Below are 20,126 nucleotides of genomic sequence, written 5' to 3'. Positions count from 1 at the left end.
CCTCAATTAGTCTGTGAAAAGCAGAGTGTGATTCATCCATTTGATTGTTTCACTTACCAACACACTCCACAGTCTCAGGAGGTTTCCATCTTTAGTTTCAATCTGAGAGTCCAGACCAAACTGGAGGCTGATTCCCTGCTGATTATCCAACACCTGACACTTGACAGTGCTGAAACTGATTGTAGGGCGATTAACGTCTGTTTACATTATGAGAAGAAGTTGAAGTTATGTAAAATCAATAACCTGTTAATGCTCAGACACTGTCCCTCAACCTGCTGCAGTCCCTCTCACCCCCCTGAGGTTGTCAGGCAAGCTTGTCTTCTCTGAACATGTTGTTGATCCATACAAATAAACATGCATGTGTGTGAGACTCATTGACATCTGAGCTGAATGTCTCTCTGCACTGACTGAGTGGCTGACTGATTAAATAACTGCTTCTTTTTCGTGTGCTACAGTATGAATAACTGGAAAATCTATGGGTGATTTTGTTTTCCAGTGGAAAGCAAAGCAAGTCAATGTCTCCATCCCCACCTACACATCAAACACCACATATCTGAGGTTCTAACCAGTATGGTCGTGTACCAGCACTGGACTGTACATCTGTACAAAACATGAGGAGGAAAAGTTACAGGAGCTTTGCAGATCATGGAACAAATAATGAAGTCATCCTAGTTGTATTTTTTGTTAAAAATTTTTTTATATATATAAATCCTTCCAAATAGCATGGAAAAGTTAGCCTGTATCCACTTGTCTATGTCAGAAATCTTGTTAACAGTGGCTCTGTGCTTCAGGACAGAGATTGACCCCTTCAAGGAGTCACAGGATAAACCTAAGGAATGACTTAAGGAAAAGAGGAGAAAGCAGAGTTCTGCTGCACACATTTCATTTTTTGTAGCCATTTTAAAATGACCTTTTTTTTTGTTGTTAAAAATTGGATAGTTTTACCTCTCTCTTTACCTTCTAACAAATTCTCACAAATTAATTATTGAAATGAAACAATGTGAAAAGTTTCAAAAGGAAACTCACTTTTTAGTGGAACAAGGGGCTGCAAGTAGACACATCATAATCATGAACTGCTGCTTTAAGAGCATCTGATCTATCGCTCTAAACACTGGGACTATACAGCAGAACCACCTGTACACAGAAAACTCTGCTTTATGTCTCTTTCTCTTCATTAATTGTCCTTTCTCTCTCTCATCACACTCAGATCATCTACACTAAGAACTTACAATGTGCTGTGGGAGATGAAGTGTGAGAGAGGTAAACCTATGACCTTCTTACTTTCCAGTGAATTAAACATGCAATCAAATTCCTACAGATTTAGATGGGGCCCCTAAAACTCTGTTCCCTAGTTTGGGAACCACCTCCCTGTGTCCTGCACCTCCACCCCCTCTCCTCCTATTTCTCCACCCCCTCCTCCTCCTCCTCCTACTTCCTCTCAGTGTTATCCCACCGCTGCACCGGTGTGCTCAAAAAGCCAGAGCGCAAACAGCAGCAGAGTGGATGCTGGAGAGCTGAGAGACGAGGAGAAAGCGGGGGAAGGCCAGAGAAATCACTCCTGTCGTGACATGTGGAGACAGTAAAACTAACCTCAGCGCAGCGTCAGTGTCCGATCAGAGGTGAAAGTAGAGAAGAGGAGCGAAAGAAAAACGGAGCTCCTGATCTTTCCCCCGCTTCAGCACCGCGGGGAGGAGACACGCAGAGGAGGAAAGATTCCCCTAAACGCAGTGAGAGCGTCGGATGAGGAGAAGAGGAGAGCGGAGGGCATCGGATAGGCAACAAGGAGTGAGTACAGACTTAGTCTTGTGTAATTGTGGTTTGTAGGAGACAGAACTTGTCCAGAAACTTATTGCAGCTTGTGAATAAGTTTAAAACACCAGTGCTCCCGCTTCAAACTGTCCACATTAAAAACCTAATGTTTTATATGTCATCTAATCTATTCCAACGTAATATCAATAATACATGTTGCAGCAGAAATAAAACGTAGTCTTGAAGCTCGTGCTAGACTTGTTCCACCTCCACCAAGTGAAGGAGGACAGATGAAGAGTCTGTGTGTGAGAGAGAGGGATAATCTGTGACTCCAGCAGATCTGCTTCCTCCACAGCTGCACCGACTGCATGTTTGTTTGTTTCAGTCTTTCAAATATTTATTCGGCTGGAATATTTCAACCTGCCAGACAACCCACAAAAATGTTTCTCAAAATCACCTGAACATCTGCAGTGTTAGTCAGTCAGTCACTCTTTTACTCTGATTCTTCACGTTATATGAAATATTTCTGAAGCTCCTCATCATCATCTTCATTATTTGAGAACTAAAAACCTAAACTGAGTTCCTGTCATCTGCAGAATAATATTTTACAGGTTGAAAGATGATTTCATTCAGCACAGAGGTCCCTTAGTGTGAACTGGACACACCTTCACGTGGAAAACGATCAGCCTTAATACCTCTGACCTTTTTTCTTTCTCATCCCAATGAAATGTTGCACATTCAGTAAAAAGACTCAATCTTTGACTGTAAAAGGCTTTTTAATTCCAAACCAATGGGAGAACCATGTTGTTGCCTGTTGAATGGCAGCGTGAATATGCACAATACTGTTTAATTGATAGTAGAAAATTGGGAAATGATGGATCCTCTGCCTAAAAGATACAGAATTGATCCTTTTTGAGTTAAAGTTTCTCTTCTCATGTCCGAGTGATCCTGAACAGACTCCACCTACAGACCCTCTCCTCCATATCCTCCCCTCTTCTTGCTGTTCTTTTCTCTCTTGCCCTCCATTCATCCCCCTGTTCAGTCATCTCACACACACACTCACACATGCACACACATATTCATACTCAGGCTGTAGAATATGGAAAAAAAACATTATTTCATAACAGTTTTCCTACGTACTTAAATGGTGTCTGACAATATTCGGCTTGTATGTTTGAGATGACATTAACATGATGTCTGTCTGTCTGTAGTAAAACTGTCTGTATGTCTGGTATTCAAGTACTGTTTATACTTATTTTAATATATTAATATTATATTTTATTATATGTTTATATTATATTTTATTTTAATAAATAAGATAGATGAAATAGTTTTTCAAGTCAAGCCTCATGTAAATAGATCTTTAAAGTCAGAAGGTCCCATGCTGGCTGCGTGTGTGTTTCAGTACGTGAATGCCATTCATGGACAAACTGAGAGTACTTATCACACTGCTGTTATCTCCATTATATCTCTCTGTTTTTCTCTTTGACTGCACACAAATTACTTTTGAATTGAACAACAGATCCAAGACCAATTGACAGTTGTAAAAAAAAGAAAAGAAAAAAAAAGCCATAATTTAGCCACCTGATCTAGCATTCAGCGTAATTTGCAACACGACATCTACACACTCATTTACTCACTTGAAAGGAGTAAATACATAAAAGCTGTTCATTCACAAACTACAAAGACATCAGCAACTTGTGTTTCCCTCTCTGTCTCAGCAGAGATCACTTAACTCGGTCTTCTGTGTTCACCTTTGCTTTCTTATTTCTTACACTCTCACCACATCCATCCCCTTACATTCAGAATCCACACCACTCTCATGCCGTTCCTTCTCTCTCCTCTTGCTCTCAGCATACCTTTTATTCTCAACTGCTTACTATATCTTACAAATCACACACACATGTTACACACCCAAGCACTGCAGCACGAACAGGAGGGAAACAGCCTGAGGACTAAACGCTTGAGCTTGATTCATGCTTTCACCAGGATTTAAAGGCCATTTAAAGGACTTGTTGGTGATTTATTTATAAGGACTTCTAAAATTAACAGCTAAATGTGTTGACTGGAGCACGTTAGCAGAGACGGGGAGGGGAAAAAAAGTGTGGGGAAAAAAGAAAAGATTCAATAATGGCATTTTTTTTTCTCTTTTCCCCCTGACAGTGGCAGCTCCAGACTTATTGGACCCTAAATCCGCCACTCACAACACCAAGCCCCGCCTCTCCTTCTCCACAAAGCCAATCACACTGACTCCCCGGGAGGAGAGTGAGGTGAGAGAAAAAAGAAAGAAGCCCAGACTTTGAAAGTAATTATTTTTTGTCACAAGGTGCTTATTTTTACAGTGCAGAAAACAAACTGTAAAATGAGCTTTCACGACATTAAGTTATTTTGGGACGCCTCCTTTACGAAATGTGGGTTGACTGATCAGTTGAAGTGTTGTAGGTGGTTGCCACGGTGATGAAATGGAAGACGGTGACAGCCATCTTCTCTTTGGTGGTTCTGTACCTGGTGATGGGAGCAGCAGTCTTCAGATCCCTGGAGCAGCCTCACGAGAGGTAGGCAAGTTAAATACGTCTGCCGTCTGTCTGCCTCACTGCCAGAAAATACACCCACCCATCCCCATCCATCTAACCATTTACCAATTATACTCCTGTTACTGACAGTCTGTCTATGAGCAGTAAGTTGTTCACTCTCATCAGGCATTTCTTCAGTGCCACTGAAATCATTTTAAGAGGTGCAGTGTGGATTATGATGATTTTTTTTTTGAAATTTTCTTTTATTGTGAAACTGAATGTTTTCTTTATTTTAAGGCAATTTTCCAGTTCTTCCTCCACTTCAAGCTCAAAGATATTCTACCTCTTCACCCTGAAATGCTTTGGTTGCGTTAACCATAAGTTTAGGCTCCTTGTTCAGCTAAATGATGAAAGGTCATTCAATGACCTTTGATGGATTTGGCTGAATCTGAGTGCACAGAATGCTCCTGTACCTCTGTTGTTTCCTGTCCAACTGTTTTCACCATGAAGGAGGAAAAACTCCAAGTGCAGCACCAAGAACCAAGTGCTTTATTCCTACAACAAACCCTTGCACTCTGTTAATTTGACTTGTGATCAAACATTTTTCTCAGCCTAACTCACTCTTCTCTCCTCTCTTTCTCCCAGTGCCCAGCGTTTGGCCATCCTGGCCCAGAAGCTGGAGTTTCTGTCCAGACACACGTGTGTGAACCAGAGTCAGCTGGAGGAGCTGGTTAAGGTGAGGCCGACCTTAACCCTTACCAAAGAAGCAAAGATAACAAACAAGGAGACATACTGTGCGCATGTCTATCTCCTATCACACACCGAATTGCGAATGAGCTTGCACAGCCGCAGCAGCTTCAGCACCATGGACAGTTCCTGCAGCTTCACTTTACAGGAGTGGAGGCTGTTGAGTTTGTTTCTGCAGTTACACTGTTGTTAGTCCTGTTCCCAGATGAACCAGTAAATGTTCCTGGGACATTCATCTGCACTAGATTTCTTTAAGGCATTCTCTTTGACAGCTCCAGATTTTTCCCTTGCTCACAGTCATCTCAACTTTTCTATATTTCCATCTTTAATTCATTAGAAAGGCGAGCACACAAACACTGATTCCTGCCTGCACTGCTACAAGCACCTCTGTAAATGTTTCATGATGACATGATTTACAGCAAGAAAGTAACACAATATGTGTTTTTTTAACCAGAGGGAAAGTGTTTCTTTGACAAACAGCTGTTTTGTTTGGGCTTTTTTAAATATTTATTTTGGGCATTTTCTTGCCTTTATTGACAGAGACAGCGGAGATAGACGGGGAAGGTAGAGGGGAGAAAAAAAGGGGATGGTATGCAGCAAATACTCAGCCAGGTGAGCTACCAGTCCACCTAGATAACAGCTGGTTTGAACACAAATCTCTCTCTCTCTCTCTCTCTCTCTCTCTCTCCCTCTCTCTCTCTCTCCTTTCAGCAAGTTGTATCTGCTATCCGTTCAGGTGTAAACCCTGCAGGGACACTGACCAACCACAGCAGCCTGTGGGACCTGAACTCTGCCTTTTTCTTTGCTGGCACTGTCATCACAACCATTGGTAGGACACACACACACACACACACACACACACACACACATCCTTGCACACCTATCTTTGTAAGGATCCATCACTGACATATTATCAACACCACTGTTAATGTACGTATTTGTGATACCACATTAGATGCCCACTGTCACTGTCACTTCATGCCTTAAGAACACTGGTTATATATTACCTGTCTCAGTTTCTGTCCGTCCTCTCTGCAGGTTTTGGAAACATCTCTCCCCACACAGAAGGTGGAAGAATATTCTGTATCGTCTACGCGTTGCTAGGGATCCCTTTGTTTGGCTTTCTCTTGGCTGGTGTAGGAGATCAGCTCGGCACCATATTCGGCAAGGGCATCGCCAGAGTGGAGAAGATGTTTGTGGTGAGTCTGAAGTGACGTACACAGTTCACTAAACCTGAAACATACACACAGGTACAGGTGGACACGAACTTACAGTTACTTCTCAGGCACATGCACGAGAGTTCACACAAGTTTATGGACTGCAGGCGGCAACTTTATATAGGCAAACCTGAAAACACAAATTTCTATCATTTCATGATATAGAAGGATGATTTCATACAGTATCTAGCATGAGGAGGTGTTAAACCTTGATGGTACAGTTTTCAGTAACAAGTTCAGTTTGGTTTTTAACCCTCTGTGTCACTGATCTTATGTATTCATGGCCTTTTTAAATAGTAATGGATGAGATTCTCTGCAGGCTGAGCTGCAATCATTGCCATAACATACCAGCCACTAAAAGAAAAAAATGTACATTTTAAATGCAGCCTAAAGTTAGGAGTACATACAGTCTGTGTGCAGTGTGTGTATAAATGGTCCATGTGCTCACTTTAGAGGCAGTGTGAACAAAACCTTTGACCTTCATTTACATGTTGATGAATAATTCTCCAGCTGAGACACATATTGAGTGGATCTCTGTGCATCAGGAGGTGGTTTAAGTCTAGACTGCTAATGATTCTTTGGTTTGAAGCTGCAGTTCGTCAGTCTTTAAGCAACTGATGCCAGAGCTCAAACTGCGTGAATTAATTCTCTCAAACTGTCTAAATCAGAAGCAGATCTCCTTGTAACTGTTGCTAAACAGTAATTTATCGTACAGTCTGAATTGTTTACGAGACTGCCTATGTGTCCAAAGCATTAATGTTCTGAAACAAGCCTGCTGAAAACTTTTTAAATTTTAAGTTGCTGTTGTGAATAATTTGCTTTCTAGTCTTGAATGAAATGAAGCAGAAGTCTGAATCCAGAATGTGTAATTCAGGATGATTTGCTCCTTCTGCTGCTCTCAGGGCACCCATGGGACTCTGTAATGAATATTATGATTAAGGCTGAGGACGGGGGACAAAAGTTCATTGTGTAAGAGAGAGAGAGAGAGAGTCTGTGTGTGTGTGTGTGTGTGTGTGTGTTTGCCTCATTGCTGTGTGCAAATTGTGTGAGACTGCAGCATTATCCTCAGTGAACACTGTGAATGTCTTTTCTTTTCTACTGCACCCCAAGGACCAATTTACAGAATAATGCTATTAGTACTTACAGCGTCTGACTGCTTTACCATCTCACTTTAAAAACAGTTTTCTCTTCAGCAGTATTGTCGCAGAGTCCTCCACTTTGGTCCAGACTGAAATATCTCAACAATTACGGGATGGATTGGCATGAAAATCGTTCATGGTACCCAGAGGCTAAATCCCAGTGACTTTGGTGATCCCACCATGAGTTTGACATTTGGTTTTAGGTGAAATGTTTCAACAACTGATGGATTTCCAACAAATTTGTTTCACACAGGATGAACAGTAGCAGTTTTGGTGATGCTCTGACCTCTAGCACCTTCATCAGGTCATAATTTGTCTTTGTCCACTATGTTGGTTTATGGCTAAATACCTTCAAAACTAATATTTCCAACAGCTTTAGCAGTGCTTTGTGTTTTATACTAATTAGCAAATGTTTGCTTGCGTGTTAACATGTTAAACTGAGATGTTAGCATTCAGCTCAAAGCACTGCTAGGCTGTAGGTTCTGTAGTTGGAACATCGATGACTTCTTATTGCTGTACAAGCTAGATGACAAATTGTCACATTTTAGCATAAAAATATCTACTTTTGATCTGCATTATTTCTTTGAAGCAACTGTTTTCTGACACTCAGTTCCAGCAGCGGGTTCACAATATGGCATTTCCTAAGCATTTGTGCCTCAGATCCAAGGAAATTTGACAAACCCTAAACACTAAAAGAACAAGTATGTTTGTGTTCTTACATTTGCAGTGATCACAAACAGATCTGACAGATCTGATGTACCTGTCGCAGAGTTGAAATTCTATGTCATATTTCTCATTTTCTCGTTTTGGTTCTGTTTTTCTCTGTCTTCCCAGCAGCACTGGGACGTCAGTCAGACAAAGATCCGGGTTATCTCAACCCTGCTGTTTGTGTTGTTTGGCTGCCTGCTGTTTGTGGCGCTCCCAGCAGCCATCTTTAAGTACATTGAAGGTTGGTCTGCGCTGGAGTCCCTTTACTTTGTGGTCATCACCCTGACCACCATTGGATTTGGGGACTTTGTAGCAGGTACAGAAACTTTAACCCTTATAAAATCAAACAGATCTGTCACATCAGGTGTTGAAACACTCAACATCTCTTTTTCTCTGGGTGTAAGGTGGGTCAGATATAGAGTACTTGGACTACTATAAACCAGTTGTATGGTTCTGGATTCTGGTGGGACTGGCCTACTTTGCTGCCATCCTCAGCATGATAGGAGACTGGCTAAGAGTCATCTCCAAGAGGACGAAAGAAGAGGTACGAGACTGTTGTCTTTCATCTGATCCTTCATTCAGTGACTTCACTTAATTTGTTTTACAATGTCCTTCTGTCGCTTTTTGATATTTTCTCTCTGCATATCTGTTCATCTGTTGATGCATCTGTTTCCACCCTCTCTTTCCTACAGTACAGTGACACACAGGTTATTCTCGTTTACAGTGCCATGCCCTGCTTCAACTTTCGCCCTCTGCTTAACTTCATTTCAATGATAAGACTGTTATGTAATCTAATTGACTGTCTGGCATCCAAACACATAAACACAGTCTTAGGCCATTACTGTGAGCATACCCAGAGAGGGAGCGAGGGAGATCATTTGGACAATGTGTGATGGTGTTTTCACAGGGTGAAGAACCTGCAGGCCTCTCCTCTAGAGTGATGGTCATACATCTGAGCCTGTTCTTAACTAACATTCTCTCATATTAGAGTTTTAAGGGACGAGATGTGTACCTTTGGCAATAACATGATGACATCACACGGTGTTCCCAATTATTAAAAATAATTAGATGATGATTGATACTGGTTGATACTGGTTTGCAACCTCACCTGTTAATGTGCTGAATAATGCACTGTGTGTGTGTGTGAGCTTGTTGGCCTACATTCGTGGGGTCCAAAAACTGGGAGTCCACTATACTTTTTGGGTCTGACACCTTGTCTGAGACCAAAATGCTGGACCCCACAATTTAAAGTAAAGTAGAGAGTCAAGACTTGGTTGAAGGGTTAGGGTAAGGATTAGGTAGGGAATGCATAATGTCCATGACATGACTCCACAAAGATAGGTGTGCAAGAATGTGTGTGTGTGTTCATTAATGCTGAAGTCCTGCTGTGGTACCACATAATATTACTGAGCTGTGAATGTGTGTGTTATTATCATCAGGCTCTGTGATATAGTTAGAAATAGAAACATTATTTGAGGTGTGGGTGCAGGGTTAATATTTGGCCTGAAGTGATACTGTACCGGAATGGCTATATGACTGCTCCTACCTTCTGATGAGATAATAGGACAAAACTGAAGCATGATCGTGTCCCAGTATGGCCCATAAGTGTCGTGGTTAAACAAAGATTTTGGTCGTCTCTTCTTTGTCTGTTTTATGCTCATATGTTGCTGTTTTGTCAGCCTGACCTTATTTTGATTTAGGAAACAAAGTGTCAGGAGTGTCAGGATACTGCATTTGAAGTATTTGATTATATAAGTTTTCTCTCACTGTGGTGGATTACTACACTGTCAGAGGCAAAAACATTTTTGTAATGAAAGATCTCAAAGTTCTACTGTGTGATTTGGAATCTGTTACACAGACCTGTCCCTACAGGCGGAGCACTGGATAATGTTTTTCTCGGTTTTCATTAAAGCACCTAGAGGCCTTTTGCCACAGAAGGCATATGGAGTTAAAGTCATATGGTTATCATATCAGATTCTGTGGTCCTCTGAAGATGAACAGACAATGATGTGTTTAATTAATTTAAATTAGACAGAATTAAATTAGACTCAGAGTGACAGCACACTCTGTTGTCAGAGGATATAACTCTATTAGTTGAGTTCTTCTGTAATATTCAAAGTTTCCCACTTTATAAAGACCAACACCACATTTTGCTCTGTTCTGTTGCTCCAGAAATATCCATATTATCACTATGTTGTCATTTAAAGATCAGCTGTGTATGTGTGTGTCACATTTTCCATGGTTGATTAATACTCAGTGTTGCAGACCTGTTTAGCTGCAGATACATTGTTTTAATGTAATTGAGTTGACTTCCTTGTCTGTAACATTGTCACTTTCCACTTGTGATTTGGTCATTGACTGGCAAGTCTTCAATGTCAGAGTGCCCTTGAATGCACCAACAAGCAACCAAAAAGATTTCAGAGCAGTCACAACTTTGTCAAACAGGGAAAAGTCAGCACACAGTTTATTTTGATGGAAAACTTCCACAAAGCTTTAAGTCTCTGCGTGTTGATTTTCATATAGTGAATGGAAACCAGTGGCTGCCCAGAAAGAGCCTGGAATTGTAGTACTCTTAATAGCCTTCCTGATACAAAAGAACCAAAAAGGACTTTGAGAGGTTATTTCTAAATGCTTTCACATATTTTTCTATTTTCTTTGTATCAACAGTTTAAGGTATTAAACCTGTCACCCCTCTCACCTAACGTCACTCCTCCTCTCTCTTCTTGCAGGTTGGAGAGATTCGTGCTCACGCTGCAGAGTGGACGGCCAACGTCTCAGCCGAGTTCAAAGAAACCCGTCGACGTGTTAGCGTCGAGATCTATGATAAGTTCCAGCGTGCAGCGTCAATCAAACGCAAACTGTCCTCGGAGCTGGGGTTCAGCCCCGCCCCAGAGCTCACTCTGCCTAAGAGGGCCGTGTCGGTCAACTTCAACGACGAACGGGACAAGAACGAGAGGGAGGCCGGGCTGCAGGGCCTGACGACACCTCTGGCCAGAAATGGTGGTTTGTACATGAACGGCCTGGACCCAGAGAGAGGAGATATCTCAATCATTGAACACCTCAAGTAGAAAGACGAAGGCCGGCAGCACCTTTAAGATCTTTTCAAGGCCTTTTCATTTATCATCATTTATGGCGTCAGTGCTGAGACCAGACCTGCTTGACCAAATGAACTGGTTCAATTCACAAATTAAGTATAATGAGAATGTGGTACCTTGTGAGGGACATCTTCACCCCTCTACAGGGGAGGCTGGAGTCACAGCCTTGCCCAGCAAGTGGATTTTTGACATCTTTCTCACCTCACCACCCTCATCCCTGCAGTGTCAGTCAGCTGTCAAAACTTGCTAAATAACAATGAAGAGTTACATTTCTGACATATTGTATACAGAAACATTACAGTATTTGGTGAAGTATGTTGAAAAGTCAGAGGAATGTCCAAGGTGCCTGGCTGTGTTTGCACCACTTCAGTATTTTCCACAATACGTTTTTACTACACAGCTTTACGACGTATGAGCAATTGTTTCATTTTCTTTTGGCTTTTTTCTTTTTACTTTCATCGTTGGACAGGTGATAGAATAGAGACAGACAGGAGAGAGAGGATGTGACGTGCAGCAAAGGTTTCTGGGATGTGATGATGTCAGGACTGTAAAAGTGAAAGACAGTTATGTCTGAAATACAAAGATGGTGGCCTCTGATGGGGAGAGGCAGATTTTGTGCTAAATGACTGCTGAATGTAAAGATATTGAGATTGTGAAGATGGGAGGGAGGTGATGTTGTTTGAACTGCAGATGAGATGGTGCAGTTGTACTGTACTGAACTACAAAGATGGAGGAATGTGATGTTGATCAAGCTACAAACTGAGTACTGAGACTCTGTGTGGACTGTGGGGAGCAGGTCTTTTACATTTAGACTAGTATTGTTTTTCTTATTTTCCACTTGGGGAAAATAAAAACTATACTTACTGCACCAAAGCTTATCTGAAATATAAGACAAGTCTGAGTGGTTTAAACTCCTAAACTCCTAAACTAATATTTATAATCTGAAGCTTTTTGCTGCCTGTTTTATAGAGTAACTCAGATAAATTTTATTTGATCAGTTTTGTCACCAGTTATGACACTTTGTACTTATTATCTTTTACTAGTTGCTGTCAGATATAATCACCTCTGCAAACTGAAAAGCAGTGCTGTTATATGGCCTTTTTAAAAATATATTTTGCTCCCACAGTTTGTTGGTAAATGTTCTAATCTACAGTTTTACCAACAACAAATATAAGCCATGACTTTCAGTCACTGTATGCCAAATATTATTTTTATTTCACTGTAAAACTTCCTTCCCACTATATAAACATGTTGTTGAGTGACTAAACAGTTACCTGTACCTGGACCCAACAGTAAGAAACTTTTTTATAAGAGCTGATAATTGAACAAGTCTGACCACTGTGGTTTTCAGTGGCAGCCATGTTGGTCCTACAGTCCTGTTGTTTAAAGTGTAGTAAGTTGCCATGACTGTAAATCTTTTGTAATATTGTCATCTCAACACCTTGGTTTTGACTGAGGGCATCGTTACATATCTGCCACTAACTCTTCTTAGTTTTGGAGAGGAGGCAGAGCCTGTATGTGGTTTGAAGTGGTGTCTCTTTCTCTTATCCTGGGTATAATTTTAAAAGTACTGAGAGCACCAGTTGGATCTGTAAGGAGATTTGTCAAATCATTACTGTGCCTTAAACTCCTTATTCTGCCTACAAGGCCAAGCACACCACACTGTGAGGTGCAACAACTGATTTCACAAGTGTTCAAATGAGGAAATCTCATATGTCTATTTATATGTTCTCTGTAACAATTTGGATTACTTCAGCTGAGGGAAGTTTATAAGCCCAGTGCTGATTGTGAATTCAGCCTAACAAATCTAAATCAGTTGTTCACACTCATGATGTTCTACAGGCCTGGATCCACATATGATCATGTTCATCCAGTACCTTGTGTTTTACATAACAATATCATTTGTACGGCTCAGTGGATGAAGTAAGTAGACTGTTGCAGGTTTGATTGTTTCATTTTTTCAGTGGCTGGAAGCAGTCACATATGAATGATGACACAGTGTCCCTTTGAGCCAGTTGGTCAACCATTAAACTGTTTGTCTGTGTGTGCATTTTATAACGTATGACTATACTGTAACAGAGTATTATATTCAGCAAATGTTTACTCTCTGTTGACTAACCCCAAGCTGCTATGATTGACAGTGAATGCCATCTCTGAGATGTTCAGTCACACATGTAACAACATTTCTTGCAAACAACCTTTGAATTGTGGGTTGTCAAACTTGAATCTCCAATTTTAAAAGATTTAATCACTTCACCCTTGACATCATTTTTTAATGCCCAGCTTCCAGACACACACACACACACACACACACACACACACACACACACTGAGGGTTTTCTTCCATGTGTGTATGCCTGCCGTTGAAAATGCACTTTGATTTAACAGCCTTTAAACGTAACAACATGCTGCAGCTCCCACAGCTAACCAGTCCATCCAGTCAGAAGGCTTCGATTTTGTTGTTATGAGGCATTAGTACACGGTTTGACACACAAACTTTTAACCTTTAGATTACTGCTCACATACACGGGGAGTTTCAAACCAATTTATATTTTAAACCTGAACCAGTTCAGGTATACCAATTATTTGATTTTTTTTTTTCTAGTCCTGATTGACTGGTATGTGTGAAAGTGATGTGGATTCATTTACTAATAGATGAACTAACTAGTCTTTCAGACACCCACTGGACATAAGTGGACTTATATCCTATTAAGTTTTGACTTTTACTATAGCTGTTTGTTTTTTTTTTAGTTCATCATTAACTCAGAGTCTGTATGGTTCAGTACTAACACTGAATGGAAACAGTAGTGGCATTACACAGTGTTGTAGCTGGTTGGTCTGACCTTGCCTTCTCTCTTTGCTCTTCGGTTTATCAGCAAACAGACGACATTTTTACACAATCATCTTTTTAGCTGAGCTGAAATGAGACTAACTCTAAGACGTGTTCATTTTCTGCTAATGTGGTAGATATGCCGATGCTTTTTATGACAGCAATCATGAAAACTCTGTATTTTTCTATTCTGTATGTTTCTACACTGATGTGAGTCTGGGAGAACACGTGGTAATAATAGACTGTCTAGTCTGTAGAGCTAATCTAAACACAATGTAACAAAGATTTTTGTACAATATATGACGTGAAAATAAACCAAATTTCAATTATTTCATTGTTTGCTGTGTTATTCAAAGTGTTCAACCTTTGCTGTTGGTTCTGTGTCCAGAAGAAGAATATGCATCAAAAGATCAGTTATATCTGTAAAGAAACTGTTCTCAAAGAAATTAACAAACAACATAAAATATTTTTTAGAGGTGTTGTATGTAAATATTTGCTATCACCACCAGCATTAGCATCAACAGCTGTTTACCAGTGTAGAAGAAACGTTGTTGGTTCTATTTCTATCACTTCTTTTCTTTGCCTCTGAACATGATTTGTTGCCCTCTGGGACAGTGCTTCATCCTCTCATGTTTGACTGAGGGCAGACTGCAGGCTACAGTGCCTTTCTATTGGCTCTTGAGATGCAAAGTGGTATTACAAGATGGGACGGACCAGGGCTAGCTAGTTAGCATGCTAACTTCTGTAGACATCTCAGCAACATAATACATAGACATCTTTGACATTTTGTCAAAACTATTATTTCTTTACATGCTGTTGATCATTTTTAAACATCTGGGGGTGTCCCCTCACACCTTCAGGGGATAATTTATCTCTGACGTCCATCATGAATAAATGTCTATAAACACACTCAGGAATCATAGAAAAAAGATGTTCCTCATAACTTCAGAACCTGCCTGTGAATCATCAGTTTTTTTCTTCAGGATCAAAGTGTCTGTACCTCCATAGGCACACTGCAAACAGGAACTGCTAAACACTAATTTGGCATCATTTTAATGGTGCCAATTTCACATTTTGGACATTTAAACCATACAAAAGAAAGCTCCTTGATACTGTGAGAGATGAGGTCCAATAAGAACACAAATCTCTGGAAAAGATAAAAACAGTTTTGGTTATTTCACATGTGAGATTTCTCCTCTCAGTGGTTCGAAGTGGCTCAGCTGGAAAAGCGCTTTCATGCACCCATCGAGATCTTGAAACATTTTAAAATTAAAATCTGGTGACAGTTCGAGGATTGTTTGGTGACTGTCAGAATTAAATTCTTACTAAATGTTTTTTTCACCCCCAAAACTTAAACTTTGCTTATTTAGTCATGAAGGTGAAATGTTATGCAGAAATATTTCACGATATAAAACTAAGTCTTGCAGGAGCTATAAAGTGAATGACTGATTCTCACCACTGCCAGATACAACCTTTGATTTATTCTAAGTATAGAAGGCACATTAACCAGTATGTTCTCGCTCACACAGTTCACAGCCACTGAACCACTGAGTAATTATTAGTGTTTAAACTTCCTGGATGATAGGGTGGTCTGATGAGTGGTGGCTGGCCAGTGGCAGCTGGTCTTATGATGCGTGAGGTAAAGTTATCAAAGCAGGAAGTACAGACCAGAATCAACAGCGCACAGTCAGACAGATAGGAAATCTACAGTACTGTAGTTTTTGCTGGAAGCCCAAGGTCGGCCATGGCATTAATAAAATCTGTACTATGAGTGAAATTCACGTTGGTTGCTGTTGTTTTTGGTTTGAGGGTGGTTGGACTGCAGGGAGTGAAAAACAGTAGCTTGTTGCACAACATCACACAACAAAATCTAAGATAGGTGCAGACTTTGACATTCACATAAAAAAAAAACCACACAACAGCCTTTATATTTACTCCACTCACACCACTTCAGACTGCTACTTACCATAGCACCTTGCTTGTCCTCTGGTCCTTAATAAGGGCTTTCGGGAGGCTGAACCACTGGGACTGATCACATGCTCAGTGTCCTGCTCTAGGACACCTTGAAGGGTCACTTTACCCAAATTACACACCAATGAATAAAACAATAAATAAAACAAACAAACAAATAAAAAAAACATCACAGCTCTCCAGTATTTATCTTGTATGTTCTTTCTGAAACCATTCACAGTGACATCTGTGGATTATCTAGGAAATAGGGACATTTTTTCTGTGAAGGACATTTTGCAGCTTTTTCATATGTAATTTTGGAGACTTTGAGCACCACAAATAAATAAGTCTAAGCAGCTGAGATCTTAAAACCCCAGCAAATAAAACCCAAACTATCTGCAATTCCATGGTTTAATGCCATCAGGGAGAATCAAGAAAACATGATTTTGTGATTTGGCTGAAATGACCAGAGAGGAAAAACTCTGGTCCCCAGTCATTGAGGAGTGACCTCACTGAGTGCATCAAACGTTTAGGATCAGAAGTGTGTTCTGTACTTTGTTCAGTACAGTGTAAACATTATTTTTATTTAAACAATATTTACTGCATTACTTATACTGGGTATGTGCCACTTCTGAGTGCTCTTTTATTATAAGATCTAAAAAACAGACAATTTTTCCATCTCATACAGCATGTGTCTATGGTTAGTGTGTTTACCTTACCCAGGTCTAGTGATGTTTTCTAACTGCCTACAGTCCTGAGCAGCTTCATGGAGCAGAGAGCACTGGTGTTTATCTTCTTTTTGCCACAGCTCTATATTAATACCACTGAGATCCTCCTCCACAGTGATGTCCTTGTTCAACACAAGTCTTTGAAAGTAATTTCCCTGAGGGGGGTTAATGTTTCAAAACATTGTAACTACAGAAGTCAGATGAACTGAAGCCTCCAGTGGCCTTTTTGTTGATTCTGTTCTAATGGTTTCTATTTTAGGTGCTGTGCATGTAGGGGCAATTCTTCGCTAGGAGATTGCTGCAAAAAAAAAAAAAAAGGCCTGTGAACACTGGTTATTAAAATAGCTCCTTCTCTGTGTGTAATTGAACATTATATCTTCATCCAAGAGGAGGCGGTGAGTGCAGGGAGGCAGTAGCTGCAGTGTCAAGTCAAGACAACGTGGTCTGGTGCTCAGGCAGGTTCTTCTTTTACTTCCCTATAAAAACCTTCAACTTCAGTCCACACATTTAACAGTTCTGTTTCAGTCTGAGATCCTTTCAGACATGTTGGACAGACAGACAGACAGCACGAACTGAACAACACAATCTTCTTCTCACATCACTTCAACAGGATACGTGCTTCATTGAACCTTCCACAAATGCCGGGTGTTGATGTGTCTTTCTATCACACCCAACAAAAAGATCAGAGGAAAATTGCAGACTTTAAGGACTTAAAAGACTGCAGTTGTGGTTTGCCATATTTCTTTTTAGATTTTGGGATGACTTGGTATACTTCAAAGGGGTATTGCACCCATTTTCAATTTACCAGGCACATGGAGCACTATGCAGCCTGTGAAAACAGTTGTTTCTGTGACTCTGAAGGAGCCTTGTCAAGTCTAAGAACAAGATCTGGTCATGAGTTATTTCAAACTGGATGCATGGAGTTTGAAAACATTTACCCAGTAATGAGGATCTAACAAAAGACATTTTCAGGCTGCATTATAGAACATTTTCAAGCTTAGCTCATAGTAGGGACTAAAAGTCAGCAGATCTGTCTCTTGTATGTTCCTGTCTTTTGGAAATCCAAAACTAAACTAAATTGTTTGTTTGCGTCTGTAAAGACAATCCTGTACCACGTGAAATGATGCTAGAAATGAAAGCAGGACATCAGCAGCAATATAAAATACTGCACATATGATAAGTACTAAAGGCTGTAAGACGTGTAAACGTATCAGCAAGTTCCTTATTAGCTTATTTATGACTGAAAATTAAAATAATTGATTTTCTTTCAGTAGTAGTCTTGTCACTAGTGGCTGCTCAGTTTTCTCCCTGCCTCATACATAATATGCCCCATGCATAGGTTTTAACTAATGGCTTTGTTAGTCATTTACTAATGCTTTAACAGCAGTTAATAAAAAAAGTATTAGGGTTGCCAGGTCAAACTAAACAGCCGAAGAGGTTTTATTGCAACCTGGCAGCCTGCATTGGGTACATTGCTCGTTCCTTTACACCTCACTGCCAGTAATGAAGCAATCCTTTCTGCGATATTTTAACAGTACAGATGACATGATCCTTTTTCAAAGTAACTAAAAGACATTACCATCTCTTTTCCTCTGTTCTGTTCACACAAACTAGTCAACACTTCCTGTCAGTGACTCTCCTCTGGCCCTGAGAGCTGCTGCTTACACAGTGTTGCCGGGTAAAGAATGGGACAAATCATGCATACAGTGGTGGGGGGTCGACAGTCAGTCAGTCTGTCAATTACACAGACAGACACCCACCCACCCACACACACACACACACACTCTCTCCAGTCTGAGTGCCAGTGATAACATAGCTCAGTAGACCCATCTCCTCATTTCCCGTCTCCTCGGCCAGAGTTGGTTCTGGCACTGCAGCTTCCGCTGACAGCTCCAGCCAGAGACATCAGAGCAGGACTGCATCCGCTGTGAGGTGTGTGACTGTGTCCTCTCCTCTCTGTTCCCACAACCCAGCATGCCCTGCTTCCTCCTCACCCACTACCAGGGAGGGAGAGAGAGAGAGAGAGAGAGAGAGAGAGAGAGAACGCAGGAATGCAGGAGAACGAATGAACAAACCAGGTATCCAGCTCTCTCTCATAATCTAACAAGAAACACATGAATAACTATTCTGTCCTATTTTAATGTGTCATTACTAGGCCTTGAAATAAGAGGTCAAAAGGTCAGCATACATCAATAATTCTAATGTCTATACATCAGGAGAGAAAATCAATGGTTATTGATCCAAATCAGTGTTCCTCAGATACACAAAGGTTCACCCAGAAAAAAAACCCTCCTAATCATTTTGGACAGCAGTCACTGCTCCCATGTGTTAGCACTGGTGCATTCAGTCAACATGAAGGACACTTAATGGTGTGACTATCTGAAAGAAGAGCAGACATAATGTTTGGTTGTCTTATTGTATTTTTTGTTGTTGTTGTTGTTGTTCTATAGCAAAGTATAAAAATGAGATTATATTTACAGCTGTCTTTAGCTGTCATGAATACTTTACTTGTACTATGGGACAACTTCTAATCCAAGTATATGTATATGACTTTAATACCACAGAGGACCTAATAAAGAGCCAAACAGCATCTCCATATGATTACCACTCTTCATCATAAGAAAATTAACCTGTTTTCCCAACCGTCTCTGGTAGTTACACAATACTTGATTGTGTCCTTTATGAGCAAGTTCTAATTATCAGTGCTCCGAAATTTGTGGTCTGAATCAACTTCTGCATTATTAACAAGGCCTGAAAGCTGCTGGTGTATCTTTACCCACACCATCTCTACGTGATGTAGTGAACTGAAACCAGTTGGAAGTGGACTGAAGGGAGCTCACTGTGGCCTGATGTCCTGCAGGGCATGAAGTAAGTAAGGACTGGGAAATGATGTTTATCCTAATTCAAAACGAAAATGTAATCTTGAAATTAATTTAACAATGTTTGTCTGTTTACAGCAAAACACTTCACAGGATGAGGAGACGTGTAGGATTATGGACATTAATAGGACATGGCTTTCAAAGGAGAAGGCATTTTTAAGGTATTTAAAGCCTTTTTGGTTATAATATGTTTTGTTTTGTTTTGTAACTTTAATCTCAGTTGATAACATCCCTCATACTGTCCATTACTGCCACACTATGAGGGACCATATAACTTTCTCATTTCCTCATCTGATGGATAAAACTTGAGCCCGAGGCGTCTCCAACAATGACAGATAAATGTGATTTTGTCTGAGGTGTATCCTGACCGTTAAACTCACAATTCACTCTCAGCAGGTCACACGCTGCTCTGCACACCGCTGCACTCCTCACTAAAATCCAACACCTGCTCTCCATATAGCTCGGGTTCTCCACCCTGTGGTGATATAGTGCACTCATAATTATGAACATGCTTAATGTTTTCAAGTTATTGTCAAATCATAGCAAAAACAAGACACAAAGATCACACATC

General features: G+C 40.5%; 1 protein-coding gene across 1 annotated transcript; it reads left to right on the top strand.

The window, feature by feature from the left end:
- Window positions 1-1,476: 1,476 nt before the first annotated feature.
- LOC108877004 (potassium channel subfamily K member 2-like) lies at window positions 1,477-14,232 on the top strand. The gene is made up of 9 exons (XM_018666896.2): window positions 1,477-1,785; window positions 3,913-4,019; window positions 4,192-4,304; window positions 4,908-4,998; window positions 5,721-5,838; window positions 6,048-6,208; window positions 8,203-8,389; window positions 8,478-8,617; window positions 10,803-14,232. Coding segments are annotated over exons 1-9 (1,257 nt in total). The 5' UTR covers window positions 1,477-1,784; the 3' UTR covers window positions 11,142-14,232.
- Window positions 14,233-20,126: the final 5,894 nt, after the last annotated feature.

The sequence above is a fragment of the Lates calcarifer genome, linkage group LG2, assembly GCF_001640805.2.
Source record: "Lates calcarifer isolate ASB-BC8 linkage group LG2, TLL_Latcal_v3, whole genome shotgun sequence".
Taxonomy (NCBI): Eukaryota; Metazoa; Chordata; class Actinopteri; family Centropomidae; genus Lates; species Lates calcarifer.
This window is presented reverse-complemented; position numbering and strand designations above follow the sequence as displayed.